The 23,742-nt window shown below is 38.4% G+C and overlaps 2 protein-coding genes across 2 annotated transcripts in view; one reads left to right on the top strand and one right to left on the bottom strand.

The window, feature by feature from the left end:
• LOC125819013 (uncharacterized) overlaps window positions 1-23,742 on the top strand; it is a 513,298-nt gene that overhangs the window by 460,127 nt on the left and 29,429 nt on the right. The window lies entirely within an intron of this gene.
• On the bottom strand, window positions 3,311-22,948 carry LOC125818903 (putative late blight resistance protein homolog R1A-10). Its single transcript, XM_049498413.1, has 6 exons — window positions 20,755-22,948; window positions 19,322-19,333; window positions 11,613-11,623; window positions 7,936-7,963; window positions 3,415-3,843; window positions 3,311-3,318 (listed from the first exon to the last, which is right to left on the bottom strand). The coding sequence occupies exons 1-6, from the start codon at window positions 22,946-22,948 to the stop codon at window positions 3,311-3,313; spliced, it is 2,682 nt and encodes an 893-aa protein (XP_049354370.1).

Genomic DNA, 23,742 nt, shown 5'->3' with positions numbered 1-23,742 from the left:
TTGATATTATCATTATAATATTTTCAGATAATACGATTTTCAGATATGCATCCTTCTAGATATGATTTCAGAAAATATAGTCTCAAATATACATTTGTTCTGTAATATTATGTCATATGTCACAATTTGACTCTTAGTTCTTCAGTTATTGTCTGTGCATAACTCATACTCAGATTTATAGTTCTTTCAGTTTCTTGTATAATTGTTTATCTCAGTCCTTACCTTGCATACAATACATTTCATGTATTGACGCTACTTGCGCTACATCATTTTATGATGTACATTTCCGCACCTGATTCAGATTTGCGGGAAGACATTCCACTAAGTTCCTCTACTTTCAACATTGTGGTGAGTCCCCCCTCCCCCGCCCCCTCCCCCCCACCCATTCAGGGAACTTCAATTATGAATCACTAGATTTTATTCACTTTACTTGTATGAGTTTTCAGGCAGTCCGGGGTCATGTCCTGCCAAATTATTTTATTCAGTTTAGAGGCTTTCAGACATAGTATTCAGTTGTAATGGACTTATTCTTGAACTCTATTTCAGTAATGCTTTTAGTTTATAGTTTATGCTTCAGTTTTCATATGATATGCTTAGATATGTTATGACAAGGGTTAGCTTGGGATCACTCATGGTTTCAAGTACCGTGTCTCGGCTAGGGTATATACTCGGATCGTGACATCTTCACTTTTCCCATTCAGCAATTTAAGTAACAAAAAAGTGACTGAAAATACCTCTGTCATCGAAAAGACAAAAAGAAAAATCGCAGGGAAAAAGAATTCGCTTCATCAAGCAAGAATGAATCAGAAAATTGATTCAATCCTAGAAATTTAATTGTAACATATACTTGCACTCTTATTGTACTTACTTGGACAGAAAAGATGGTTGTTTGAGCAACTTAAAAGAAGCAAGAGCTGATGAGAAACTGATGATTCTGTGACACCTTGCAATTTGAAATAGCTATGAAGAAGCTTGAAATTGGAAATAGTCATTTTTGGGAAGAATTCAAATCTGGAAATTTAGTCAAGTATGGAAAAAGTGAGTTTTTGGTCAACTTCAAACAGTCATAACTCCTAGATCAGGATGATTTATGTGTATTTCCAGTTATGTTTGCAAAGCCCTTAGAATGATCTTTCCAATACCACCAAGTTTGCTTGATTCCGAGTTTGTATGAGTGAGTTATGCCCTTTGGAAGTTGGGATGTTGGCACAGGAAAGTTCACCCGAATTTGTAAGGGTATTTTGGTCTTTTCCCTAACCATTTCTTTTGGTTATATTAAGGGTCCCAGCTGATTTTAAATCAGTATTTCCTTTTAAAAAGTGAGTGTTAGGGTTGTGAGTGAAGAGAGAAAGAAGAGGAGAAAGAGAAGGAAGCTAAGTTCGTCGAGATCGTCGTGGATTTCGTCTATGTGAGATCATAGTGTTGGGTTGGTTCATTCCCCCACACGCCAGACTCGTTTTACTTTCCGAGAAAAATATTGGTTGTGTTTGTTGAATTCTTGTGGTTGTGTTGAAGTTTCTTGTTGATTTGGTACATGTTTCCGGATGGAATTCCGAGTTGAATCTATTGTATATTAAGGGTTTTAATGATTCCAAGTGTTTGGGGAAAGAACCTTTGAAGTTATGAGGGTTTAGAGTTGGAAAAATGAAGGAGAAAAGTCGGGCAGCTTCCATGAAACCAATCCGCGTCGCGGACTTGTTCCCTCTGTGAACAAAAATCTGCTCCGCGTCGCGGACAGGACGCGGACTCCACTGTTTCAAAAATTTAATTTCGTAACTCTTCTTACGTTTAGCTGTCCTAAACATCATGAGGTCTTTCCAAACACAAATCATAATCCCTGAATCCATAATTCAATTCAAAGATCAGTTAAGAGTCAATTCAAATAAGAGTTAAGATCAAAGCCAAGAGTCTAGTAAGAGAAGTTCTTTTCAAGTTTTCATAGGTCTTTTACAAATGTTTTAACTTTGTTCTAAGACTATAGTTTCAAGTTAAGCAAAGAGTATAGAGTTGAGTTCTTTTTCTCAAGAGTTACTAGGGAACTATGTATTCCCCAAAGAAGTTTATAAATGTTTTTACATTTGAGTAAGAAATGAACTATATTTTCCAAGAGAACCTTTGGGCTAAGCTTTGAGCAATTATCTCAAACTAAAGAAAGATATGTTTAAAACACTTATGAGCTAAAGTATTTTGGGAGTAGTATTGAGCAACGAATTGGGGACGCGAGTTCATATTAACTCAACTCTCCATAAGAACCATGTATCCAAACATGGGACTTAACGAGTCATTCTTTTTAGATGATCACGTAAGATTAAGCTAGTGGATCCACTAAGTTAAGTAAGGTCCTATATCACGGCAAGGTATAGGATGGTCCTTAGGCAACGTGAGGTAAAACATTGTATCATCACTAGGGCTCATAGTGGTGGTTGTCGGTTAAATTATCTCCCACTAAAGTTATATTACTTTTATATAAGTAAAGTTGAGTTTGTTATTGCTTTATCCTTAACGAACTAAGTTGTTTACACTGTTTTACAAGATTTATATATATTGCATGTGTCTTATTGCATTATATTGAGTTCGGTTATTCATGAGTTGAACAGAGCCAAGGTAAGAGTTCTTTTGTACTCCTTTCAAGCTTAAGTTGTTGTTTAGCTTTCCAGCCCGCATACTCGTACATTCAATGTACTGATGCCAGTTGGCCTGCATCTTATGATGATGCAGACGCAGGTACCCAGGATCAGCATCCAGCACGCCGTTGATCCAACTGAGCACTCTAGAGTCAGTGGTGAGCCTCCTTTTCTTCCGGAGGACTCTGTTATTTTGTGTTCATAGTTTTGTTTTATCAGGATGTTGCAGGGTCTGTCCCAACATCCATCTCAGTGTTATAGAGGCTTCATAGACAGTCAGTCAGTCAGTTAGTATTGAGTCTCTCATCTTTGTATATATGTAAATATTCTATTTTGAGGCACGAGTTGCCTTTTGGCATGTTATGCATCAGTTAGGTTGTTTTATAACATTTCATTGCATTAAGTTATTCGGTTGAGTTAGGTTTCCGCTGAGTTAAGAAAGCCAGGCCAAGGGTTCGCTTGGGGCCAACAATGGTCTTCGAGTGCCGGTCCCGCCCAGGGTATAGGCTCGCGATGTGACAGATTCTATTTTGATGCTTTATATCTTGCTTTATGTAGAACTGTAATGAGTTTCAACATCAATAGTACACGATAAAAAGAATCTAATTCATTGTCTACTTATTATTTCTCCTAGAAACCATGGAGATTATGGAAGATTGCATTTGATGGCTCCCAAAAAATATGCTTCATTCCCCTGCATATGCAAGATAAAAAGTAGAAGTTATCATCTTAATTTGAAGGAGGTAAGACTTAACAAAGATGAGAGAATCGAAGAACTGTTTCAACTTACCGGGGCTGTTATGGATGTAGACCTTAAGGGAATTATTTCCCATGTCTTCTTGTTCTTGTACAATTTCTCTTGCAGAATCCTCAGCGGTAGCGGTGCAATCATGTAACTCAATCGATTCCAAAGTAGAAATTTCCCCAAAATCTGTTGGAATTTCTTGCAACCTGTAACACATCTTCAGAACAAGGCGTTTTAGATTTGGGAAGTTATCACTCCTCGCTTCCAACCGCTCAAGATTTAGGTGGCTCAGTAACAACAACTTCAAGCTTTTGAACTTGTCTTCATCACTCAATCTCCATTCATCATTCAAGATTCGACAAAGTTTAAGTTTGAGCTCTTCAAGATTTGGCAACATCATAACAGTTGATGATATGTCTGCCCAAACAAAATGATTACACTTGCTTAAACTCAACCTCTTAAGTGATGTTGGAAAAACAAAATGTCACGCCCCGAGCCTACACCTTGGGCGGGATCGGCACCCGAAGTCCATTTCTGGCCCCAAGAGAACCCTTGGCCTGGCTTTCTTAACTCAGTGGAAACCTCAACAGAATAACTCGATGCAATGCAATATTACAAACAACTTAACTTATAAAATATGGCCATAAAGGCAACTCGAATCTCAAAATAGAATATTTACATATATATATAGATAAGAGACTCAAAACTAACTGACTGACTGTCTATCTATGAAGCCTCTAAAATACTGAGACGAATGTTAGGATAGACCCCGCAACATCCTAATAAAACAGAACTAAGAACACAAAAATAATTGAGTCCTCCGGAATGCAAGGAGGCTCACCACTGACTCTGGAGTGCTCCGCTGGATCAACAACGCACAGGATGCTGATCCGGGGTACCTGAATCTGCATCATCAAACGATGCAGGCCAACTGGCATCAGTACATGGAATGTACGAGTATGCGAGCTGGAAAACTAAGCAACAAAGGCTAGAAGGAAAACTGGAAGGAACTGAATAGCTTACCTAGCTCAACTCAACTCAACCTGACTGACTTCTTTCAATATAAGGCAATTTAAAACAAGTGCGATATAAAGAAAGACTGTTTAAAACATGCTATGAACTCTGTGTGTATACAAAGATACGATAAGCCTGAAATGTATATAGAAATACAATGAACTGATGTATATAAAAATACAATAATCTCTGTGTATGAAAATACAATAACTGCTGTGGGAGCTTCTCTAACCGACAACCATCACATAAGAGCTATAGTGATGATACAGCATCGACCTCACGCTGCCAGAGCATCTTATACCCGGCCAAAGGTATAAGACCTGAACTGCCTAATGGATCCACTAGTCTAATATGAAAAGGATTCATCTAAAAAGTATGATCATTTTCTACCCATGGTGGCTAACATGGTTCTATGGGGGCTGTGGGTTCTTTGAACGCTCCCCCAATTCGGTGCTCGATACTACTCCCAAAAATGTACTGGCTCTTATGTTTTTAAAACATATTTATTCCTGCTGATATGAGATAATTACTCAAAAACTAGCCCGAAGGCTTTTTTTGGAAATCCCAGCTTCCAACCTTGTTTAAATGTAAAGACATTTCTTTAAAACTTCTTTGGGAATACATAGTTCCCTAATAACTTTGAGAAATGAACTCAACTTTAAACTCTTGACTCTTTACTCTTTTACTTGACTTCTAACGTCACTTGACTTGGAACTATCTTTCCTTGAATCGAAATTATGAATTCAAGGTGTTCGATCACATGTTATGGAGGGATTCTTGAAGCTTAGACGTACTTTGGAGTGTCGGAAACAACTATAAAACATAGGTATAATACTTTGGAGCATGCATGAGAAAGTGGGAAAGAAATTGGGGAAACTTGGCTGAGACTTCAGATTTCTGGTGACACAGATGGCACTTACGGACGCCATCGACGGACCGTAGATAGACTCACGGTCCGTCCTGCAGGTCCGTAGATCGCGTCAGAAACTTTCCCTGAATTCATTAAAAAAAAAAGACTAAGTGTTGATCCACGGTCCGTAGGTCGGGTTACGGACCGTGGGTCGTGCCCGTAGATCGATGCCCCAAAAACCCAACTTCTGTCCTGTTTGACGGTTGGCCAGTACGGACCGTCAATCGATCTACGGTCCGTAGGACACGTCCGTAAATGGGGATCGACAGCCAAAACTTGCTGAGAATTGATGGTGAATCAACTTTAAAAGAGTCATAACTCTTAGAATCGTAACTCCCTCAACATACCATAGGTTTCAACTTAAATACACAACCCAATCATGTCTCACAACGAACAATAACTTCAACAACACCACCAACAACATCAACAACAACTAACAACTTCAACACTTCAACAACAAATTCCAATCCTTTCTCAAATCATAGAATAAACTTAGTGTGTGTGAGGGAAAGGATCAACCCACACGAAAACTCACATACCTTGATAGGGATCACCCTCGACGAAAATCCACAATGATCTTGACAATTCTTGTTGATCTCCTCTTTCTTCTCTTCTTCTTCTTCTCCTTTTTCTCTTCTTCACTCTCAAGAACTCTAACTCCTTCTCTTAAAAAAAAATGGGACAAAAAGATCCAAAGATCAGCCTAATACAACAATGTAATCTCAAAGAAATAATTTGTGAAAAGACTAAAATGCCCTTAAATTTCCGGACGGATTTCCCTTCCAACTGCCCAACTTCTAAAGGGCATAACTCCCTCATACGAACTCGGAATCGAGCAAACTCGGTGGCGTTGGAAAGATCATTCCACAAGCTTTGAAACCATAGCTGGAACTACTCCTAAATCATCCTGAGCTAGGAGTTACGACTGCTCAAAGTTGGCCAAAAATCACTGATTTCCACACTTAGCCAAATTTCCAGATTATTTTTTTCAAAAATGACATTTTTTCCAAATTTCAAGCTTCCTCAAAGCCATTTCAAATTGTCAGATGTTACAATATCTCCCCCTTGGGAACATTCGTCCTCGAATGAGGTTACTCTTACAAAGCTAAGGGTGTAACATCAATTCAAACACCCAACAAGCCACTATGCAAACACAACAACAACAACATGCTCATTATAATTAAAAGAGCACTAAGAAGGAAATTAATACCTTAATCTGCATTTACTCCGGATTCAAAGAGATGTGGATATCTCTTCTTCATGTCCTCTTCGGCTTCCCAAGTAGCTCCCTCAACAAATTGGTTCCTCCATAGGACCTTTATTGAGGCTACATCTTTTGTTCTCAACCTACGAACTTGACGATCCAAAATTTGAACAGGAACCTCCTCATAAGATAAGTTATCATTGATCTTTATATTTTCAGTCGATAGGATCAATGAAGGATCGCCTATGCACTTCTTCAACATGGAGATGTGAAATACCGGATGAACTGCTGCTAGTTCCTGTGGTAACTCCAACTCATAAGCAACATTGTCAATCCTCTTGGCTATGCGGTAAGGTCCAATATACCGGGGACTAAGTTTCCCCTTCTTACCAAACCTCATAACACCTTTCATGGGTGAAACCTTCAAATATACCCAATCGTCTATTTCAAATTCTAACGCCCTTCTCCTAACATCGGTGTAGGATTTCTGACGACTCTGTGCTGTTTTCAACCTCTCTTGAATCACTTTCACCTTCTCCATAGCTTGGTGAACTAAATCTGGTCCTATCAACTGTGCTTCACCAACTTCAAACCATCCAATAGGAGATCTACATCTTCTCCCATAAAGAGCTTCATATGGAGCCATCTGGATGCTAGAGTGATAACTGTTGTTGTAGGCAAACTCAATGAGAGGTAGGTGATCATCCCAACTCCCTTTGAAATCGATTACACAAGCCCTCAACATATCCTCTAAGGTCTGAATAGTGCGCTCTGCTTGCCCATCCGTCTGAGGGTGAAAGGCAGTACTTAAGTTCACCTTTGAACCCAAGCCCTTCTGAAAAGATTTCCAGAACTGTGCAGTAAACTGTGCACCTCTATCTGAAATAATAGAGATTGGGACTCCATGAAGTCTCACTATCTCTTGAACATACAACTTGGCATAATCTTCTGCTGTATTGGTAGTCTTTACCGGTAGAAAATGAGCTGACTTTGTCATTCTGTCGACAATCACCCAAATAGAATCATGTTGTCTGCGAGATCTTGGCAACCCTGTGATGAAATCCATATTGATCATCTCCCACTTCCACTCTGGAAGTTCTATCCTCTGAGCCAAACCACCGAGCCTTTGGTGTTCAACTTTCACTTGTTGGCAATTTGGACACTTAGCAACAAACTCAGCAATGCCCTTCTTCATGCCATTCCACCAATAAACTTCTCGCAAATCGCGATACATCTTGGTGGAACCTGGATGAACGGAATATCTGGAGCTATGAGCTTCCTCCATAATCTTCTCTTGGAGTCCATCTACCATAGGTACACACAATCTACCTTGATATCTCAATGCACCATCTCCCCCTTGTTCAAAAGTTAATATTCTTTGCTTCTGAACATTTTCCTTCAACTCAAGCAAAATGGGATCTTGATATTGCTTCTTTTTCACTTCTAACACTAATGATGACTCGGCCCTATTCGCCATCGCTATTCCTCCTTTTGCGGAATCTGTAAACCTGACTCCCAGGCATGCCAGTCTGTGCACATCTTTTGCTAACTCTCTCCTTCCTTCTTCAATATGGGCGATGCTACCCATAAACAACCTGCTTAAAGAATCAGCAACAACGTTAGCCTTACCTGGGTGGTAAAGAATACTAAGGTCATAGTCCTTGAGTAATTCTAACCACCTCCTCTGTCTGAGATTAAGCTCTTTCTGAGTAAGCACATATTGAAGGCTCTTGTGATCAGTGAATATGTCGACATGCACACCATACAAGTAATGACGCCATATCTTCAAAGCAAATACTACATCAGCTAGCTCTAAGTCATGGGTTGGGTAGTTCTTCTCATGAACCTTCAACTGTCTGGAGGCATACGCAATAACCTTGCCATTCTGCATTAAGACACAACCCAAACCAACTCTAGATGCATCACAATACACCACAAAACCTTGAGTACCTTCTGGTAGCGTCAAAACTGGAGCAGTAATCAACCTCTTTTTCAATTCCTGAAAGCTTTTCTCACAAGCTTCAGACCATTAAAATTTCACTGTCTTCTGAGTCAACTTTGTCAAAGGAGATGCAATAGTCGAGAACCCTTCAACAAACCTTCTATAATAGCCAGCCAAACCCAAGAAACTCCTAATTTCAGTTGGAGATGTGGGTCTAGGCCAATTCTGCACTGCCTCAATTTTCTGAGTATCAACTTTAATTCCATCACCGGACACAATGTGGCCTAGGAACGCCACAGACTTAAGCCAAAACTCACACTTAGAGAAATTGGCATACAACTCCTTGTCTTTCAAAGTCTGAAGAACTATTCTGAGATGACTAGCATGATCTTCTTCATTCCTTGAATAGACTAGTATATCATCAATAAAGACAATAACAAACATATCTAAATAAGGTTTGAAGACTCTATTCATCAAATCCATGAAAGCTGCAGGCGCATTAGTCAAACCAAAGGACATGACCAAAAACTCATAATGACCATACATGGTTCTGAAAGCTGTCTTTGGGATATCACATTCCCTTACCCTTAACTGATGATAGCCTGATCGGAGGTCAATCTTTGAAAAACAAGTGGCACCATGAAGCTGATCGAAAAGATCATCAATCCTCGGAAGAGGGTACTTGTTCTTGATGGTAACCTTGTTCAATTGGTGGTAGTCTATACACATTCTAAGGGAACCATCTTTCTTTCTCACAAACAAGACCGGAGCGCCCCAAGCCGAGACACTTGCTCGAATGAAACCCTTTTCTAGGAGATATTTCAACTGCTCTTTCAACTCTTTCAACTCTGCTGGTGCCATTCTATATGGCGGAATAGAGATAGGACGAGTATCCGGAATAAGATCTATGCCGAAATCTATTTCTCTCTCAGGAGGAATTCCGGGTAGATCATCAGGAAAAACTTCTGGAAACTCTTTTACTATAGGAACTGACTGGAAATGAGGTGTCTCAACACTAGAGTCATGAACTCGGACTAAGTGATAGATACAGCCCTTCGAAACTAACTTTCGTGCCTTAAGGTACGAAATAAAACGACCCTTAGGCACTATTGAACTGCTACTCCACTCTATGATTGGCTCATTCGGAAACTGAAACTTGACGGCTCGAGTTCTACAATCTAATGATGCATAACAGGCATGAAGCCAATCCATACCTAGAATGACATCAAAATCTACCATGTCTAGCTCAACCAAATCAGCCTTGGTGTTCTTGTGACTGATAAAAACAGGACAATCACGATAGACTCTTTCTGCTAGAATAGATTCCCCAACAGGTGTAGAAACACAAAAGGGTTCACAAAGTCTTTCAGGAAGAACCTCAAACTGATTTGCAACATAAGGAGTTACAAACGATAAACTTGCTCCTGGGTCTAGCAAAGCATATACATTAAAAGCAAAGACTTTGATCATACTAGTGACAACATTCGGGGAATTCTCTTGCTCATGGCGACTGGTGATCGCATAAAGGCGGTTTGCTCCTACACCTACACTAAAAGTAGCTCCTCTAGATGTCGTCCCGTCTGGTGGAACAACTGAAGAAGACTATGCTTTATTACCTCCATTACCCTGCCTATTCTTTGGACACTCTCGCATGAAATGCCCATTTTGACCACACTTGAAACAACCCAGGGAGCCCTCTCGACAAATACCTGAGTGGTTTCTACCACACTTGGCGCAGGCAGGAGGCTTACTACTCCCTTGCGCCACACTACCCAAAGATTGTGCTGGTCTAGCCCTGAAGTCCTTCGAATTCTGAACATTAAATTCACCTCTGTATCTGGGTGCAGGTGCTCTAGCAAATGATGGAGCAGGTCCCTGTTGCCTTTGCTGAAAGGAGGAACGGTTTGAATTACCTCTCTGCTGCCCGGACTCGCTCCCGTTCTTAGCTCTCTTATTTCTGAACTCTTCTGTAACACCCTAGAGAATTTTCGAACTAAGACTCGAGCCGTCCTTTATGTGGAGTGAGATTTTACCGAGGAATAAAATTTCTTGAGTGTTAAGTTAAGATCCCTAGATGTAGCACATTGAGTTCCAAGAAGAGTTGAATTGGAAATAGTCATTTTGGAAAGAATCTGGAAAATTTGGCTATGGAAAAAAAGTGAGTTTTTGGTCAACTTTGAGCAGTCGTAACTCCTAGCTCAGAATGATTTAGGCGAATTTCCAGTTATTTCTGGAAAGCCCTTGGAATGATCTTTCCAACGCCGCCGAGTTTGCTTGATTCTGAGTTCGTATGAGTGAGTTATGCCCTTTGGAAGTTGGGCTGTCGGCACAGTCGCACAGTGCAGTTTGTTTAGTCCGAAAATTTTAAGGGTATTTTGGTCTTTTCCCTAATAATTTCTTTGGGTTATATTGAGGTGTTAGACTGATGTTTGGATCATTTTTGTCCCATTTTAAAGAGTGAGAGTAAGAGTGAGAGTTAGGGCTTGGAAGATAAGAGAGAAAGAAGAGGAAAAGAAGAGGAGAAAGAGAAGAAGAAGCTAAGGATCGTCGTGGATTTTCATCGGGGGTGATCCCTAATCAGGTATGTGAGTCTTTAGTGTGGGTTTATCCTTCCCCCCCACATACCAAGCTCGTTTTTATGATTTGAGAAGAGATTGGATTTGTTGTTGAAGTTGTTGAAGTTGTTAGTTGTTGTTGATGTTGTTAGTTGTGTTGTTGAAGTTATTGTTGGTTGTGGGACAGGATTGGGCTGTGTATTTGAGTTGTGATCTATTGTATGTTGAGAGATTGATGATCCTTAGTGTTGGTTGGTTCATACCCCCACACACCAACTCGTTTTCAATTCCAAGAGAAGATTTATTGGTTGTTGAAGTTGTAGTGGTGTTGTGTTGAAGTTCTTGCTGATTTAGTACAGATTTCTAGCTGTGATTTTTGAGTTGAATCTATTGTATAATAAGGGTCTTTATGATTCTAAGTATTGCTGCTGAAACCTTGAGGTTGAGAGGGTTTAGAATTGGAAAGAAACAAGGGGAAAAAGAAGGATTTTTGGGGAAAAAGGGGCTGGGCTGTCGCACCTCTCCTAGTGCCAAGGACACCAATCCTTCCCTTTCATTTACCATTTTTTTCATACATGTTCCTAGGTATTATACCTATGTTTCCTAGTTGTTTCCAACACTCCAAGGTACTTCTAAAAGTCAAGAACTCATCCGTAACATGTGATCAATCCAAATTTCAAATTCAAGTGAAGTTAGTTTCCAATTCAAGTGAAGTTAGATTCCAATTCAAGTGAAGTTAGTTTCTAATTCAAGTGAAGTTAGATTCCAATTCAAGTGAAGTTAGTTTCCAATTCAAGTGAAGTTAGTTTCCAATTCAAGTGAAGTTAGATTCCAATTCAAGTGAAGTTAGTTTCCAATTCAAGTGAAGTTAGATTCCAATTCAAGTGAAGTTAGTTTCCAAGTCAAGTGAAGTTAGTTTCCAAGTCAAGTGAAGTTAGAAGTTAAGCTTAGAGAAGTTAAGTAAGTCAAAGCAAGTCTTCAAACTTTTCACGAGTCTTCATTGAACGTTTTAACTTCATTCTAAGGCTTAAGTTCCAAGTTAGTATAGAGTTCCAAGTTAAGTATAGAGTTTCAAGTCGAGTGAAAAGTATTGAGTTTCAAGTCAAGTCAAAAGTTAAGAGTTTCATGTTAAGTTAAGAATTTCACATCAAGCCAAGAGTTCAAGTAAAGTAAATAGTAAAGAGTTGAGTTCATTTTCTCAAAGTTATTAGGGAACTATGTATTCCCAAAGAAGTTTTAAAGAAATGTTTTTACATTTAAACAAGGTTGAAAACTGAGATTTCCAAAAGAGCCTTCGGGCTAGTTTTTGAGTAATTATCTCATATCAGCAGGAAAACATATGTTTTAAAAATATAAGAGCCAGTACATTTTTGGGAGTAGTATTGAGCACCGAATTGGGGGAGCGTTCAAAGAACCCACAGCCCCCATAGAACCATGTTAGCCACCATGGGTAGAAAATGATCATACTTTTTAGATGAATCCTTTTCAGATTAGACTAGTGGATCCATTAGGCAGTTCAGGTCTTATACCTTTGGCCGGGTATAAGATGCTCTGGCAGCGTGAGGTCGATCGCTGTATCATCACTATAGCTCTTATGTGATGGTTGTCGGTTAGAGAAACTCCCACAACAGTTATTGTATTTTTATACACAGAAATTATTGTATTTTATATACATCAGTTCATTTGTATTTCTATATACATCTCAGGCTTATTGTATCCTTGTATACACACAGAGTTTATAGCATGTTTTAAACAGTCTTTCTTTATATCGCACTTGTTTTAAATTACCTTATATTGAAAGAAGTCAGTCAGGTTGAGTTCAGTTATTCAAGAGTCGAGTATCCTTGAGTTAAGTATCTTTGAGTTAAGTATATATCTTGAGTTGAGTATATATCTTTGAGTTGAGTATCTGTCTTTGAGTCCAGTATCTATCTTTTGAGTTGAGTAAGTTTGAGTAGTTTTGAGTATTCCTTGAGTTGAGAAAGTTTGAAAAAGAGGTAAGTTATTCAGTTTATTCCAGTGTTTCTTCTAGCCTATGTTGTTTAGATTTCCAGCTTACATACTCGTACATTCCACGTACTGAGCCATTTGGCCTGCATCTTTTTATGATGCAGACACAGGTATTCAAGATCATCAACAGGAGATTCGTTGATACATCCGGGAGTTCCAGTTAGCTATGACAAGCCTCTTTGCTTCCGGAGGATTTCATTTACCTTTCAGTTGTATCAGTTGTTAGGAGGTCGTGGGTCTTGTCCCGGCTTCCATCTTTATCAGTTAGAGGCTTCATAGATAGACAATAGAGTTTCAAAAGTCTCTTCATTTATTTTGTTAAATGTTTTGAAGACTAAAGTTTCCTTTTATGGCGAGTTGTATATATATTCTATTATCAGAGTTTTCTTTTGAGTTAAAGATTTGTAAAGTTGAGTTTATAAACTTTTTTTTCAGTTTTAAGCTCTTGTATGCTTAAGTTAGTATTCCGCTTGGAGTCAGCCAGGATGAGGGTTCGCTTGGGGACCAGCAATGGTCTTCGAGTGCCGGCCACGTCTAGGGTGTAGTCTCGGGGCGTGACATCTTCTCTGTCCCTCAGCTTCTCTTCCTCAACCTGTTGCACATAAACCATCAACCTTGATATGTCCATGTCCCCGATAAGCATTGCCGCCCTACCTTCCTTGCTCGACAACCGAGACAGCCCAGCAACAAACAAACTCATTCAATTCCTCATGTCCGCAACCATCTCCGGAGCATAGCGGGATAGTTGTGTGAACTTCAGACTGTACTCATGAACACTCAAGGACTCCTGCTTAAGTGTGAGGAACTCACGTACCTTAGCCTCTTTCAATTCTCGAGGAAAGAAATGCCCCAAGAAAGCTTCCTCGAAATAGGCCCAACTCGCAGGTGGTGCATTCTCAGCTCTGCCCCTTTTCCACTGGTCAAACCATGTTCTAGCAACATCCTTCAGCTGATACGCAGCTAGTTCAACCCGCTCAGTATCTGCCACATGCATCACATCAAAAATCTTCTTCAACTCCTCAATGAAATCCTCTGGATCCTCAGTAGTGCTCGAACCCATGAAACTCGGAGGATTCATCCCCAAGAACTCACGAATCCTAGAAGTGTCAGCTCCTTCCTGTCGAGCTCCCCTTTGCTGACCAATCTGATTAGCTACAGCTTGACTCAACATTCTAATTGCCTCTCTGAACTCGGCATTAGAAACTTCCCCTTGACCTTGCACTCCCGGTGCATAGGGTAACTCTTGCTCATCAACATAACGTCTAGGAAGACACCCTCTACCAACTCTTCGTGGAGGCATGGCTATCTGAAACACACTCAAGCACGGATTAGAAAGAAACTTTTTAGAGATCAACTCTAACGCATAAAATGAGTGTGAAAGAAATGAGAAATCTTCCTAAATGTTGCAGCCCCCCAATTATAGATGTGGCGCGCTTCACACCAATAACTAGGACTCTACAGACACTGCTTCATAGACTCCCTAGGACTCCTGAACTATGGGCTCTGATACCAAGTTTGTCACGCCCCGAGCCTACACCCTGGGCGGGACCGGCACCCGGAGACCATTTCTGGCCCCAAGCGAACCCTTGGCCTGGCTTTCTTAACTCAGTGGAAACCTCAACAGAATAACTCGATGCAATGCAATATTACAAACAACTTAACTTATAAAATATGGCCATAAAGGCAACTCGAATCTCAAAATAGAATATTTACATATATATATAGATAAGAGACTCAAAACTAACTGACTGACTGTCTGTCTATGAAGCCTCTAAAATACTGAGACGAATGTTAGGACAGACCCCGCAACATCCTAATAAAACAGAACTAAGAACACAAAAATAATTGAGTCCTCCGGAATGCAAGGAGGCTCACCACTGACTCTGGAGTGCTCCGCTGGATCAACGACGCACAGGATGCTGATCCGGGGTGTTGACACCCAATTTCGACCCTCCCGATGTAAATTAATCATCGAGCTTCTTCAATTTGAAACGATTTAAAATAATAAGTTTTAGAAAATTCCAAAAAAAAAAAAAATATGATGAAAATAGTTTGCAAGTTATTTTAAATAGTTTGTCACCTTTTATAATTTTTAGATAATATATATGTATTACATAATTATGTGTATAATTAGTATATTTTATGAATATTTGAAATTCACCTCAAAAAGTCTTAATTTTATTTGAATATTTGGTTTTAGTTTGGTTAATCAATAGTTTATATTTTTCGAGTTAATTAGTTTATAATTAAGTTAATTATTATATAATTATGTGTCTAATTAGTATATTTTATAAATATTTGAAAATCATATCAAAAGATTTTTATTTCTTTTTAGCTAAGGGTTTTACTAACTTGGTTTAATTTAAATCATAATTACGAGTTTGAATTAATTAGTTCATGTTTAAAGTAATTATATTATTATCAAGTTAATTATTTTATTTCGTCAAAATTAAGAAGCTCGTTAATTAATTAATACTAATCCATCTTTAACCTCCCCTTAAAACCATTTTAGGACCAAAATTTTGGGCCTTTTTCTTCAACTTTGCCAGCAAACCAACACAGCCCACCAAGAACTTTTTTTTTCCACTCCTATTTCCCAGCCCATATATAATACAATAATTAACAGCAATACAATGTTCCAACAACCCTTTTTCCAGACCCGACCCCAGACCCACGTTTCTTCTTCTTCTTTATCTTCAGCACCGACGCAGCAGCTCAGAGACGTCGACGACAATTCCAAGCAACGCGTGTACGCGCCTCACGCGAGGATGAACAGCAGTGAGTTCACGGAAATCATCACGGCATGAAGAGACGCGTGAATCGTTGCAATACGCATAGCCAGGCAACACTCTGTTTTTCTTTGTCTTCTTCTTCAGACGCCTTTTTCAGTTTGTACAATCGCAGTAGCAGCAGGGGCATGCGTTTTCTCCCCTTTCCTTTTTCGGAATGGGGCAGAAATTTCAGAAAAGGATGTCTATCCTTAATGGTGAAAGGAATTTTGGGGTTTTTGAATTTCGAAATGGGCTCGAAAATCAGCCCTTTCCCCCCATTTTTCCGAACCCTAGTTTATTCTATATATTCCCCCTATTCATGGTAGAGAAAAGAGAGAGAGGAGGAAGAGAGAAAAAAAAAGGGATTGAAAAATTTACAGAGGAGGAAAACTCTTAAGCTGCAAAGTTATTTCAAGAATACACTTAAAAACCTTTTCATTTTCCTTCTCCCTCGTTCGCTGGTTGCTGAAATTTACAGAGGTTCGTTAGAGTTCTTCTGTGGTCGTGGAAATTCGCCCCCCTGCTCGTCTCGTCTTAGCTCACTGCACTTTAAAAGGTAGACTTCGTTTCAATTTCGGCTCTTTAGTTGATGTGTTGTTCGATGAATTGAAGCTTGTTTGTTGATTTATTTATCTTCTTTTCTCGACTGCCTTTGTTCTTCTCGATTCATCGCTTATGTAGTAGCCGAGTGATTGAGTGGAGTAGGCGTCTTGGTCATTTGAGACATAAGGCGTGCTCTTGTAAATGTTGTTGTTCTCGTGAGTGTTAGAGGCAAAATCCTAAGCTAGTCGATGTGGAGTTCGTATGTTGCATCATTTGTTGTTTGTTGGAGGCAGTGGCCTGTCCTTCCTCCATCTTTTTTTTTTTTTTAGATCCTTAATATGTTAGTCTCATGATCATCTTGTTGCTAGACTTAGGTCTCATAAATATGCTAAAACATGTCTATCCTTTCCGGCATTCCTTCATTAATTTGTAGGCGCTAAAATCCTTTCATTGTTCAAGTCTGGAAATTATGTGAACTCCTTTCTTATCTTACCAATATTATTTTTGATTAATTTGTGCATGTTAAAGCATTTAGGTTCATTGTTTTATTTATTTTTTTATTTTTTTTCTTGCATCACATAAGTCATTTGCTATCTTAACTGCATGAGAGCATAAGGTATCCACCTTTACCTCATTATTTGGAAGTTCACTGTTGTTTAAGAAGGGAAAGATTGTTTATGTGTATTACTTTGTCAAGATAAGTCAAATGTTGCTTATAGCAAACTGTTTCTAGGATTTTAATTTATTTATTTTTCACAGCCTCATATGTTCCGTTTTGAAGTGTAGTTATATCGTTTCCATGGGATGAGAAGCATGTCTTGACCCATTTATTTTCTATTGCTTTTATCACTAGAATATATATTTGCCCTTTTTATTGTTTGTTGTTGGTTTACGATTGGGTGTGATAGGCTTATTCAAATCCACATGACCACTAGTTGATCATGGTTTAATTGTTTCAAAATTGGAAATTTTAGGATGGGCTATTAATTTATCTATTGTTAAAGCTTTGCATCTGCTCAATTCTAACTATAGGCTTAGTCGTTTAAGGTCATTAAAGTGTCATTCGTGTATGAATTTAAGGCCCTTGGTGGCACACATTATTTTTATCATAAATATTAAAATATGATAGTAGATAACTATAAAATATGGTAGTATAAACATTAGGACACGGCAATATATAGATTTAAAATGTAGTAGTATATAAATGTTAGATTACGGTAGTATATAATTGTTTAGAATATAGTAGTATATAAATATTAAAGTATGGTAGTATATGAATATTAGATTACGGTAGTATATAGATTTTAGAATATGGTAGTATAATAAATTTTAGAATATAGTAGTGTAATAAATATTAGTATATGGTAGTGTAGTAAATATTAGAATATAATAAATTCTCCTATATTACTCATAACTCTTACTTATTGATTCTCATTTTCGTGTTTGCATGTGAAATTTGTCCGGGGTCCTCACAGACTCTATCCTCGCATTTTCCTTTGGGCCACGGAGGCCTATATCCCCTCTTATCCGAGTCAGCTAGATATCAAAATCGACGAACAGGTCTCAAAATTGAAAGAAAAGCGGAGCAAATCGGGAGTTGAAAAAGATCGGGCCAAAGCCTACCTTTATTTATTCGGAATTGTATTTTGTTATTATTGGGCCTAAGCCCTCGCCATTCTAGTTGCTATTACTTGTTAGTTCTTAGGACAGGTGAAAATGGGGCCAAAGGCCCTAAACGAAAATGGGCCCAGGTACTGGCCCAGGCGGACAGATCCAGACTCGGGCCCAAACTTCCTTTCCTTATCTATTCAATTGCTATTATATGTTTTATTTGCTAAATTAATCTTAAGATTTTAAAAATTCAACTCCCCAAAGATAACCATTTTGAATTAACTATTTAAAATTAAGCAAACATTTTTCTACTAGACTTTTTCAAGAAAAATTTGCAAAATATTGTACTTAAATAATATTTTTAATATCCACTTTCTCCTTTAAGATCTTTTTAAGTATTAAAACTGTTTACCTCTTAATTAATTTAAGTATGCATGCCTTATTTTAAAATACTTTAGCCAAATAATTAATTGTCGGATAACCACATTAGTGGATATTCTAGGTGCCTTAAAACCTTCCTAGAATATTAATAGGAACCCCGAACCCCTTTTAAGATTTTCACTAGATTCCTGTTTTAATCTGTTGAAAATGAATAGTTTTCTTGATTTTCCTTAAAAATTAAGTGGCGACTCTTAAAACCAATCTTAAAAAATACATTTTCCAAAATAAAACACGGGGTACCTGAATCTGCATCATCAAACAATGCAGGCCAACTGGCATCAGTACATGGAATGTACGAGTATGCGAGCTGGAAAACTAAGCAACAAAGGCTAGAAGGAAAACTGGAAGGAACTGAATAGCTTACCTAGCTCAACTCAACTCAACCTGACTGACTTCTTTCAATATAAGGCAATTTAAAACAAGTGCGATATAAAGAAAGACTGTTTAAAACATGCTATGAACTCTGTGTGTATACAAAGATACGATAAGCCTGAAATGTATATAGAAATACAATGAACTGATGTATATAAAAATACAATAATCTCTGTGTATGAAAATACAATAACTGCTGTGGGAGCTTCTCTAACCGACAACCATCACATAAGAGCTATAGTGATGATACAGCGATCGACCTCACGCTGCCAAAGCATCTTATACCCGGCCAAAGGTATAAGACCTGAACTGCCTAATGGATCCACTAGTCTAATATGAAAAGGATTCATCTAAAAAGTATGATCATTTTCTACCCATGGTGGCTAACATGGTTCTATGGGGGCTGTGGGTTCTTTGAACGCTCCCCCAATTCGGTGCTCGATACTACTCCCAAAAATGTACTGGCTCTTATGTTTTTAAAACATATTTATTCCTGCTGATATGAGATAATTACTCAAAAACTAGCCCGAAGGCTTTTTTTGGAAATCTCAGCTTCCAACCTTGTTTAAATGTAAAGACATTTCTTTAAAACTTCTTTGGGAATACATAGTTCCCTAATAACTTTGAGAAATGAACTCAACTTTAAACTCTTTACTCTTTACTCTTTTACTTGACTTCTAACGTCACTTGACTTGGAACTATCTTTCCTTGAATCGGAATTATGAATTCAAGGTGTTCGATCACATGTTATGGAGGGATTCTTGAAGCTTAGACGTACTTTGGAGTGTCGGAAACAACTATAAAACATAGGTATAATACTTTGGAGCATGCATGAGAAAGTGGGAAAGAAATGGGGGAAACTTGGCTGAGACTTCAGATTTCTGGTGACACAGATGGCACTTACGGACGCCATCGACGGACCGTAGATAGACTCACGGTCCGTCCTGCAGGTCCGTAGATCACGTCAGAAACTTTCCCCGAATTCATTATAAAAAAAAGACTAAGTGTTGATCCATGGTCCGGACTTACGGTCCGTAGGTCGGGTTACGGACCGTGGGTCGTGCCCGTAGATCGATACCCCAAAAACCCAACTTCTGTCCCGTTTGATGGTTGGCCAGTACGGACCGTCAATCGATCTACGGTCCGTAGGTCACGTCCGTAGATGGGGATCGACAGCCAAAACTTGCTGAGAATTGATGGTGAATCAACTTTAAAAGAGTCATAACTCTTAGAATCGTAACTCCCTCAACATACCATAGGTTTCAACTTAAATACACAACCCAATCATGTCTCACAACGAACAATAACTTCAACAACACCACCAACAACATCAACAACAACTAACAACTTCAACACTTCAACAACAAATTCCAATCCTTTCTCAAATCATAGAATAAACTTAGTGTGTGTGAGGGAAAGGATCAACCCACACGAAAACTCACATACCTTGATAGGGATCACCCTCGACGAAAATCCACAATGATCTTGACAATTCTTGTTGATCTCCTCTTTCTTCTCTTCTTCTTCTTCTCCTTTTTCTCTTCTTCACTCTCAAGAACTCTAACTCCTTCTCTTAAAAAAAAATGGGACAAAAAGATCCAAAGATCAGCCTAATACAACAATGTAATCTCAAAGAAATAATTTGTGAAAAGACTAAAATGCCCTTAAATTTCCGGACGGATTTCCCTTCCAACTGCCCAACTTCTAAAGGGCATAACTCCCTCATACAAACTCGGAATCGAGCAAACTCGGTGGCGTTGGAAAGATCATTCCACAAGCTTTGAAACCATAGCTGGAACTACTCCTAAATCATCCTGAGCTAGGAGTTACGACTGCTCAAAGTTGGCCAAAAATCACTGATTTCCACACTTAGCCAAATTTCCAGATTATTTTTTTCAAAAATGACATTTTTTCCAAATTTCAAGCTTCCTCAAAGCCACTTCAAATTGTCGGATGTTACACAAAACTCCTGATGGTAATACCCACGATCCAACTATTTCCCCAGTAATAACACTTGAGTGCTTCGAGTTTTCTCAAGATGGACATATCAATGAGCCGATTAGGTGAATAGTACTTACAGAGAAAAGGTACACGAATGATCAATCTCTTTATATTGGGAATGCCAGAAAAGACTTCCTTTGTACAACTGTCGTAGCAGACATTAGAAAGTTCCTCTAGATTTTGCATCCCTGTCACAAGTCTTTCTATTCTAGGGCTAGGTAAATAAGAGGGTCCCTCCAGACGTATATATCTCAAGTTCTTCATCATCCATATCTTCCCAGGTAAAGAAGTATAACCATTACAAATTAGAGTTTGCAAATTCTGAAGCTCTGAGATTGACTCAGGCATATTGCCGTTAAATGGAAATTGGAGAAATCTCAAATGAAATAACTTTGTAATCACAAGTGGAAATGACGGGAACTCTGCATCTACATTTACATCTATATTGAAGATGACCAATACCCTGAGTAGGTTGAAACGAGAGAGAAATTCACCATGTTGTGTTGAAACGAGAAAAAAGCGGGGGATGGGCAAGATCCCGAGAAGCTTAATATGATTTGGAAAAGGTAGATTCAATTGAGAAATTAAGTATATAGATCTGGAAAAAGGGGGTAATAGTTTCCAACAATCATCATCTGAATAAAACTCAGTTTGAAAACTGAAACGACGAGCATTATGCTTTTGTGTTGGTAGAGTAGGGTGAGTTCTCTGAACATGCATATGGTTCGTCATTTCAGCTTCTATCAAACATAACTCACGCAGTAGATCATGTATTCCACATGCTTTTGTCTCACCATTAAATCTCCTTTTTCTAACCTGTATCAAGTTCCTGCTAATAAGGTCCTCCAAATAATCTATCGCCACTTCCTCCAAACTTCTACAATTTCCAGCAGACATCCTTATGAAACCTTCTGCAATCCATAATTGGATCAATATACAAGATTCAATCTGAAAATCCTCTGGGAAACCACTCATAGATAGAAAACAAGGTTTGAGGCGATTAGGCAAGTGGTGGTAACTCAAACCGAGCACTCCTAAGCATTTATCTGGATGACTAGCAATAATTTCACTTAAGTTTTGGGCAACATCCTTCCAACCTTCTAATGTCCTAGTCATTTTAGAAAGATGTCCCGCAATCACTAAAATTGTTAAGGGTAGTCCTTGGCATTTTCCTACTATTTCCTTTCCAATTTCTTCCAATTCAGGAGGATAATCATGTTTTGGTCCAAAAACCTTGTCACAAAGTAACTTCCAACCGTTAGCTAAACTCAAGAGGTTCATCTTATGAGGGATACTAGTATTTGCATATATCGCTACCTCAGTTTCCCTAGTAGTCAGTAAAATTCGACTTTTATTGTTGCAATCAGGAAATATTCCTCTTATACTATCCCAAACACCTGTACTCCAAATATCATCAACAACAACAAGGTATCTTCGATGCTTTAGGTTCTTCTGCACTAGGTCTGCTAACTCAGAGTCATCCATCTTATCATAATCTTTTGCGTTGACACGAATTGCTTGCTTTGAAATGCAACGTAAAGCTTCTAACAATACATTTCTAACTCTAAATTCTTGAGATATTGTAACCCAAGCAAGAATGTCAAAGTGATGATACCTGATTGCGAGATGATCATAAGCTTTCCTAGCGAGTGTTGTTTTGCCAATGCCACCCATGCCTGATATTGTGACAATCTCTAGATCCCGTGATCGTCCTGTCAACCTATTAATTATGATCTCCAAGTCATCATCAAGTCCGTGCACAATATCATCTTCCAACATTGGATAACTTGTAGAAGAAGTGTCAATCAAGGAATTCCCGGATAATTCAAGAAGTTGATCAGCATCATGAGAAAGAATCTCCATCACTTGTTTCTTTGTTGTATCCATTTTTTCAACAACTGGTAGCAAATCATGGTGTTGTAAAATTCCAAAGGTCCAGCTTAAGCTTGTGATGATTTGAGAAATTTTCATCTCAACAGCATCTTCTGCATAACTAACAGCAACTCTTATTTTTTCCTCCAAAGATTTGATCTTTTCATGGTCAAATCTACTACTCTTGCTAATATTTTCAAGGACATGTTGAAAATATTGAGCAGTAGCATGAAGAGGATCGAGCGTTTTGGCAGTGTGATCATGAAAGAGTTCTTGAATATTTCGTTGGTCAAGAGTTTGAAGAAGAGAAATTACAGCACTATAAGCTGCCATCAAGTCAAATTGCAAGAAGAGGAATTGGAATAAAAGAATTTTTGAAGTAGAGAGAGAGGATGTAATTTAAGATATCAAATAATCTTTTGTTATTATAGTAACTTGCTTTAATTAATCATGTTAGTTAGGTGTGTGAAATCAGTGGAGTAGGTATAATAGTGATGGAGAGATTTTAGTTAATTTAAAAGGCACCAACTATTGTTTATTTGTAGATAGAATTATAATGTGGTGTGTTTGAATTTTTTATCCCACATAGAGTGTATCAAAATTGACTAGCAGAATAAATAATCTTTGCTAGTTAACTTGAGACAACCAAATGTTAGTTGCATTGAGAAAGGAACATCAACAAATTCAATTAAAAAAAAGGAATTGACTCAACAACTATGGAACCTTCTCAGTTTGAGTTTCTATGAAATTTTTGGAATATTTACTTAGATAATTAGATTTGACTGTAGGATTTAACGCGTAATTACTCCAAATGTAAACAAATTCAGGAAATTACTCGAGTGAGAAGGTCACACGAGAGCATGGAACATAGGGTAACAAGATTGACTAACAGAATAAATAACCATTTCATGGAGAATGACCAAAAAAAATGCTAGATCGAGTCCAACTAGTGGCGCGTGGCCTGTGCGAAGTCCAGGTCAAAACCAACATTAATCAATGAACAAGCTTCTCGAATGTGGCAAAGACACTAGAAAACTTTACCTATATGAAAAAATAGAAGTGGTGCCGCTTCGATTGAGAGTTTGGAGTTGCCCTCATAAGTATGCCAATGAATTTCGGATAGCACT

Source organism: Solanum verrucosum, unplaced genomic scaffold (assembly GCF_900185275.1).
Source record: "Solanum verrucosum unplaced genomic scaffold, falcon-dt-bn FXZP01000252.1, whole genome shotgun sequence".
In the NCBI taxonomy this organism is placed as follows: domain Eukaryota; kingdom Viridiplantae; phylum Streptophyta; class Magnoliopsida; order Solanales; family Solanaceae; genus Solanum; species Solanum verrucosum.
This window is presented reverse-complemented; position numbering and strand designations above follow the sequence as displayed.

What these genes read in the sequence shown, in the direction of transcription:
- LOC125818903 (XM_049498413.1), bottom strand. Translation starts at nt 22,948, where the DNA reads ATGGCAGCTTATAGTGCTGTAATTTCTCTTCTTCAAACTCTTGACCAA. An exon ending in CATCATTAGTGTTAGAAGTG is followed by an intron (nt 3,844 to 7,935) that starts AAAAAGAAGCAA and finishes GACATTTTGTTT; the next exon opens with TTCCAACATCACTTAAGAGG.